Raw genomic sequence first — 7300 nt, forward strand, 5'->3', positions numbered from 1 at the left:
AATACACCAGCCTATTAAGTACTTGTAATTAACCCTGGGTATGGTCTTGGTTTGGCATGTTAGGGTGTTCATGAATTCTCTACTACTGACTATTTAGAAGAAAAAATGTGGCCGCAACCTTGCAAGAAAGAAGCTAAGCTGCTTATTCCTGTAGATATTATCAAAGTGATGCAGAAAGCAAGCACAGAATTTCTGTTTTGAATCTCAAATCCGCAAATGTTTCTGGTGCCATACAGTGGTCAAACTGAGCATTTTGCTGTAGCATCTTATGTGAATGATATTGGAGTTTTGTAGAAGCATTTTGACACCCACTGGTATGAAAACAGGATGTTCAAACCTTCCACCAAGTACAAAACATAAAAAATGAAGACTCCTGAATACTTTTGTTGCTCAGGTTAATTATAGTTTTATTGGTTTAGCAGTTTATTTCTACATTTTATATTTCAGGTGAGCAATAAATACAATAAATAATTTTTCTATTCCCCTTTCTTATTGAAGAGTTTGGGGAGTTTTGAAGCTTTTTTAGATTCTGGGTTTTTTAAGCTCTAGGTTTATTGATTGCTCGATAGGTTCTCAGGATTTTATTCAAAAATTCCTCCACATCTCCCTTGGTCTTGTACTGGCATTGATCCCCACGTGCCAGGCTCTGTGGTGGGAGAAAGAACAAAGATTGGGTTACGAAAGATTTTATAAAAAGTAAAAATAAAGGATTATAATATACACTCACAGAGCTAAGCAAGGTTTAAAAAAACAATTCCTAAAGTGCTGTTCCTTGAGCAGTAAGTGTAAGCATGGCTTTTCACAGCGACTAACAAGGTGCCAGCTGGACCCTTTACAGCTGAAGTAATTTAAATTAGGCTGTTTTAACCCAGTAAGCAAGGCAGATAGTGCAGTATGAGAAGCTGGGTAGGATGAGGGAGGTGGGTCTGTTCACTGTCTAACAATATTCCCCCTTGCAAGTCTGAGGCTACCTCAAAGGAGCTGGAGACACTGCAGCATCTTCAGTGTCTCATTGAATTACACAACAGTTCTGCTCAGAATGTAAATAAGGGATGTTTCACTGCCTCAGAGAAGGTGTCTAGGGCTCTAGGAGTCTTCCTGAGCATCATCACAAGTTTGAATGTGCTGCAGGTGACAGCGGTATTTCATGCCCAAGGGTCCTTGATGCAGAATTAATGCTGCAGAAGAGGATGTCTCTACCTGCTTGTCCCCAGCCAAGCTGCTTCCACACATCCCACTTTATATCATTACTACTTAATGTAGAAACACATATTGAGAAAGGAGAATGTAAAAGCAATTTAAATTGAGCTCCTGTCCCAGACATATGTGTTTAAAGATCCTCATGCTAAAAGGGGTTTGGAGGAGAGAAAGGGCACTCATCTCCCTGCTTCCTCTGACAATTTTAATCACTTTGCATTGTCTCATGCATATTGCAGCTGTCATAGCTGGCTGCTGTATAAAACAAGTATTTAAAACACATTTGAAATTAATGAAATGCTTAGCTACAAAGTTTAAGTTAGGAAAAAAAATCTCTGTTGTAAAAGATAGACCAAAATCTATAGAAAAGTAAGAAAAGTCTTACTTCACAGAGTTTTCTGTCCAGTTGAGTCTGAAAGGTCAGGTTAAGCCTTTCAATTATTGCTTTTGAAGATATGTTGTTTTTCAGCATGTGTTCGGTTCCTTCCACAAAGCATGGCAGTTCGTGGCCAGGCTGTTAAACATCGAAGGCATTAGAAAAAGCTAGAATGCATTTTGTGTTTGTCTACAGAAAGAAGAGCTATGTATTCCCAAGCATGGCAGAACTTCCCAATGAAACCTATCGTGTTTTGCATTTGATTGAAAACTGATATAAGAATTTGGGAGCAGTTGTGAGACACCGAATCATCATATATATTGTAAGAAACACCTTCCACATCTCTCCAAAACTTTCTAAACCTAAAAGTAACCTGCTTGAAGTATAGTTTAATCTAATGCTGTGTTTCACGATATCTGAGGTGGGGTTTGGATACACCTAGGGCTGAGCACCTGAGGCCTGACATCTCTGGCCCAGGTTCACTCACTGTTTTGGCATCTAACCATAAAACAAGGTCTTGCTGAGATTTTCAAAGCAAGAACCTCTATTTCTTGCTTTAGTCAAGCCCATTTGGGCTTGACTTTGGAGGACTCTGGGCTTGGTTTTGATTACACTGATAACATGGAGACTTCTGCCTCTTTTCCCACCATATTAATCAAGCTCAGTTTTGCTGCTAGTAGGGTATTAAAATCTTCCTCATAACCGAAAGCAAAAGCTACATAAGGAGCAACGTAAACAAACTCAAACTCAGTCAATACTGAGCTTCTTTAACAACTACAGTAGCTTAAAAAAGTACTTACTTCAGGAATGGGCAGACAGGAACATGACTGAAAATGAAAAGAGTGAGCATTAAAATTCAGCGTTGGTAACAATCAGCACACAAGCACGTTTTTGCATAGTTTCATGATACTCTCATAAGCAATGTACTCACACTGACAGCTGTCTCTCTACATGGGCAGCTTAGAGAACTTTTGTCCTGCAAGAATAACAAGTGAGAAGTCAGTATTTATTATCATCGACTCTACATGAATGCATTTTTAGAGAATTAGGGTGCTAAACAGCCACTTACGAGCAGACGTGTTGTAAAGCGGATAATTTCATGGACACTGCATTTCTGTGCTTGCACAGAGAGCAGCAAAAAAGAGAAGAGTATGTATGACAGCATGCTGACACTCATGTTGAATGCAGTCTGATGGGTGACAGAAGAATAGGAGGACACTCCTTTTAATTGAGTCTTCACAAAATTCCCATTCTCATATGGAAAAACCCAATTATAAAACTGATACTGGGTGCCCACTACTTTTTCCCACTAGCTTGGACAGCATTTTAGAGAAATCAAATGTGGAATTGAGTCACCTACTGCAGTGACTTTTCTTTGGTACTGCGGAAATTCACAACTGCTCCTCAGAAGTGATTAATTTGAACATTATGATATCACAGTCTAACAGGAAACAATACTTCAAAATCTACAAAAGCATTTTTTTCAGATGTCGGGTTTGTCTCTTGTGCTTATGTAATTTACAGTTCCATGAAAGCGAAGAGGCAATGATGATCAGCATTGCTGAAGTTCCAGAGGAAACAAAATGACAGGCTGGCAGCTGGCTTCCCCTTGGATTCAAGGCAGGACCTTTCTCAAAGAAGGTTGTTAATGCTGCAGGGGTCTGTTGAGCAGACAGACAAACAGGCAGAGTTGTGGAATGATGCCTGGAGAAGTTGTCATGCTGAGTTGCAGCTGTCAGACCTGGAGAGCAATCCCATAGTCCTTGACTGTGATCCCACCTCTGCTATGTGCAAGTGCACCAGTGGGCAGATAAGGATCGGGCCCTCCAAGTGCAAGCACTGACCACAATGTCACATTCCACCCGTTCCCTTGTAAGCAGAAAGGAGTAGAGGCAAAAATAGTCCTGAGTGACCAAAATAGTATTAACTTGGAAATTCTCTCAGATGGAGCCTCCAAGTGGGGTTGAGTGTCTGCTGGAGCTTTCTGTGGCCACAGACGTTCTCAGTTTACAGCAGAGCAAGTGGTAGACCTTCAGATTTCTTTGAGATCTCCAGTGTTGAGTTTTAAGCTTCCCTCCTGTTTGCCTTAAATCCTTTTATGTGTCAAAGATCTTCTCCAAAAGCTTGAGCTTTCTGTTGGTCAGTCTGCCTGAAGGATGAGCGCAATTCCTCTGGAAACTGTCCTGGAGAGAGAAAACATTGGGTTGCAATTCACTGTTTTTTCTCTGGCATTTGCCTACCGGCAAGGGATTCATCTGGCCAAGTGTGGCTCTGCTGCCTGCCCACGGGCCCAGGGGAGCAGGAGAGGATCCGCCTGCACACCAAGCAGCAGCTCGGGGCTGGGGAAGATTCTCCCTGCTTTTCCGTTGAAATTTGTACCCAGGAGATTTAGTGTGGGTCCCATGAGGCACCTAGAGCTTTCACAGGGGCCCCAGGGAATACCGAGAGAAGTTAAAGCTTCCTTGGCAAGTTAAAGCTGGCAGCAGGGTACGTTATGATCAAGAGTGCACAGAAATATGTTGCAGATGGCATTCATGAGCCGGGCAGTGGTATCTTCAAGGGCACTGGGCTGTTGGAGGAGGGGTAAAATAATTGATATGTGATTGAGAGCCTGTAATTCCCTGAGAAGCAGTAGGGAGGCTTTGTGACGGGTGTGTCTCCCTTGAGAAACAATGGCCATGCTCCTCTCCAATTCTTCAGCCAGTAAAGCCCTAGAGCAACAGCTGGAACAATTAGTTCAAAACATAAATCCCTGAAGGAACTAAATTGTCCGTAACATTGCAGGACACTTGGTTTCTCAGATGATTTTACATGATTTTAGAGGAAAGAATTCACAAGTATCTTTGATTTAGCTAAAAGTTGTGCAAGGAATACGATACCAAGCTACCAGGAGAGAGAGCAAGGGGCTCTTTGTGACAGCCCGGAGTTTCTACTGCTTCTTGGTTTTAAGGAAAATATGTTCATTAGAGATCCCAATTTGTCCAATAGTCGCTACGCTCTGTCTTTTCAAGGATTTTGTAAAATCTGATTTACTGAGTTGGGTTTCTAGGGCCTTTTCACCTAAGGAATGGTGTCTCAATGCAGCTGCTGTGCTCTGTAAGGAAAGCAATCAGTGGCATAAATTGTAGGCAAGATACATAATCAGGACCTTGACATACACGAGATGTAATTAGGTTCACTGAGCAGTGAGTAGATCAGGTAACTTCTTCCTAGGCCTATTGCCCAAAAGGACGAGATCTATATTTTTGTTAGTAGTTGAAAATGAGGATGCCAGAGCTTCCAGAGCCACTCCCGAGCTGCTCCACTGGCCTGTGGTTCCTCCTCGCAGTCTCTGTCTGCCAGCAGTTCCAGTGCTATCTCTACATCTTTTCATTTCTATTTGATTGCTTCATTGAGATCCTTTCACACTGTTGTTTCTCCAGGGCAAATTGCTCCAGAAGTCAAACTGGCAGAGGAAAAACTTTCATGTATTGGTTAGAACAGCAAAAGTGAGTGGCACTGGTTACGGCTCTCTTTGGAGAGTTTAGGCTCTATTCCAGCATTTAGAGGCTGATCCAAAGACCATGGAGATTGATATTTGCTGCCATCCCAACATATTTCTGTGGTTTGCTATAGGCAGCCCCTTCTGGCTCCTTTGGAAATGCTCATCTAATGTCCTGTACGTTTTTTATTTATATATAAATACTTTGGGATATACTCTTTTTAAATGCATCTATTTTGAGGAGAGGTTGGTGGACAAAAAATGCTGCACCAATTTCCAAATAACTGTTTTAGCCTGGTCAGCATGAACCTTTTGATCTTCTCAGTTCTCACGAGAGAATTTGCATCCCATTGTAGTATTTCCAAGAAACTCTGTATAGTTTGGGGTTTTTTAATGTAGCAAAAAGATTCCCTGTACAAAAAAACATACCAAGATAACGTACTAGTTGTTTTACTTTTAGTGTGTTCACTGATCATGATGTAAGAGTTTGCAAAGACCACAAATGAAAAGATGCTTTTGATAGTTTCAGAGATTAGGTAGCTTGGAGTATTTTTTCCCCCTTCTTTTAGATAAGGATGACATATGCTAGTGTAGAAATAAAGGAAAATAGGGTCATACTCCTCCACAAAAGGGTAAACCATAGCAGAGTAATAGGAAGATTGTCTATGACTTAAAGGAGTGAAATCTAGATGAACTCATGGAACAGTTCACATGCCAGCTTGAAGAAGGCATTGGCAGCTTCTGATGTTCACATGCTCTGCTCTGTCCTAGCAGATGGACCAGGGGATATCCTCAGGACTCATATTAGCTTTTATAGGTAATTGAGTCCCCATTACTTTCAGAAGAGTTTTAATTAATTTGAAGCCATTTAAACTAACTAATCAAAACTTGCGGTTCTCGGGAGCTGTGAGATGGAGCACCATGCTTGAAAGGAACCATCAGCACTGCGAGTCATCCTTCTTTCATGCAACAGTACAATTGCCGGAGCTTTCCTGGCGTTCCTGTCTGGGGAGCCAAGCTTTCCATGCTGCAGTGATATTTAGCAACAGCTAAAGCGTCTAAAAGCAAAACACATTGACAACAACACGCTGGGTATTGCACATATTGCAAGTGCATCTCACAACCAAAAGTCTCCAGAAGTAAGCAAAGGGAAGCAGGAATTGTCCACAAAGGTCAGCAGTTCTCTTGTATGATAGGGTTTTCCTGATGCCATTGCTTTCACTCAGCATCCCCCTTTTGTGGGCCTAACTGCTTCCACATCAGGAAAGAGAAACATTGCAGAGCTGTCCTATTATAAGTCCACTCACCCTTTCTCTCTTGTCCCACTGTGAGATGACCCTGCGTGTTGGATTTCCCTCTCAGTGCAGCACGCAGAAGAAGGTTGAACGTGTAGGACAGGCAGACAGTGGAAGGCTTTCACTCCATGGCTGTGTTAGAGCCCTCCACCAGCCATACCCTCAGCGCAGCTTGCTTTTCCTGCTGGAAGCATTGAAAAACCACCTGCAGACTGCTTGACTGAAACATGGCAGTCACAATTTAATAACGAAATAAGCACAGATATTGGTTCACACCTAACTGCGTGACTAACAATAGGCTGGCCCTCTTCCACAAGAGTTGGCAAGATTTTCTGTACTACATGTCAAATAGGCTATGTTGATGCTAAATGTTTCAAAACACGGGGGAATAGACCATGAGCCAGTCCAATCCTTGAAGATGAGCTGTGTAAGTCCTTGTGCTTTTACAGCAGATGAGGCCATGTAAGTGCCAGTACGGAAGCACCAAGTGTTGGAGGCAGGGTGCCTGTACTTCTCTAGCTGCAAGTTTCTTGTTTCTCCAAATCTTTCTCCTTGTGACCCAAGGTTATCCATTGCTTTGTCCATCACTGAAGAGGACCTTCATATTCTTTATAGAAACTGGGTGATCTGCAGTCCAGTAGCCTTGTTATTTCACTTATACTAAGGAAGGACCTGTTGATGTATTCAGTATTTTGTATCTTACAGTGGAACTTCATATGGGTCCTCTGAGACTCCCTTAAGAAGGTACTCCCCTCCTGCTGCATGTATGGCTCTTAACAGGTTGGTTATTCCACTAGGGTCTGGTTCTGGAGCTGTCACAGGATGTACAGGTTAGGAAAACTACTTCCATTTCCCCTCGGTGCATGGCTTAATTCCTTTTGGAGTCTATCTCTGGAAGGATACTTTACATGCTGCTTATCTAAGCTGGCAGCAGTCAGTCCGTGCACCACT

The 7300-nt window shown here is 42.2% G+C and overlaps 1 protein-coding gene across 1 annotated transcript; it reads right to left on the reverse strand.

Annotated features, from left to right (window-relative positions):
* Nucleotides 1-538: 538 nt before the first annotated feature.
* Nucleotides 539-6537, reverse strand: LOC104059792 (interleukin-9). Its single transcript, XM_009561509.2, has 6 exons — nucleotides 6362-6537; nucleotides 2643-3756; nucleotides 2505-2549; nucleotides 2374-2400; nucleotides 1583-1711; nucleotides 539-646 (listed from the first exon to the last, which is right to left on the reverse strand). Exons 2-6 carry the CDS (start codon nucleotides 2748-2750, stop codon nucleotides 539-541), a joined length of 417 nt encoding a protein of 138 aa, XP_009559804.2. The 5' UTR covers nucleotides 2751-3756; nucleotides 6362-6537.
* Between the last annotated feature and the right edge of the window lie 763 nt (nucleotides 6538-7300).

Source organism: Cuculus canorus, chromosome 14 (genome assembly GCF_017976375.1).
Source record: "Cuculus canorus isolate bCucCan1 chromosome 14, bCucCan1.pri, whole genome shotgun sequence".
Taxonomy (NCBI): domain Eukaryota; kingdom Metazoa; phylum Chordata; class Aves; order Cuculiformes; family Cuculidae; genus Cuculus; species Cuculus canorus.

Excerpts from the sequence above, each read along its gene's own strand:
- LOC104059792 (XM_009561509.2), bottom strand. The coding sequence starts at position 2,750 with ATGAGTGTCAGCATGCTGTCATACATACTCTTCTCTTTTTTGCTGCTC. Across the intron at positions 2,550-2,642 it reads GCTTTACAACACGTCTGCTC|GACAAAAGTTCTCTAAGCTG; the intron begins GTAAGTGGCTGT and ends TTATTCTTGCAG. Across the intron at positions 2,401-2,504 it reads GTAGAGAGACAGCTGTCAGT|TCATGTTCCTGTCTGCCCAT; the intron begins GTGAGTACATTG and ends TTTCATTTTCAG.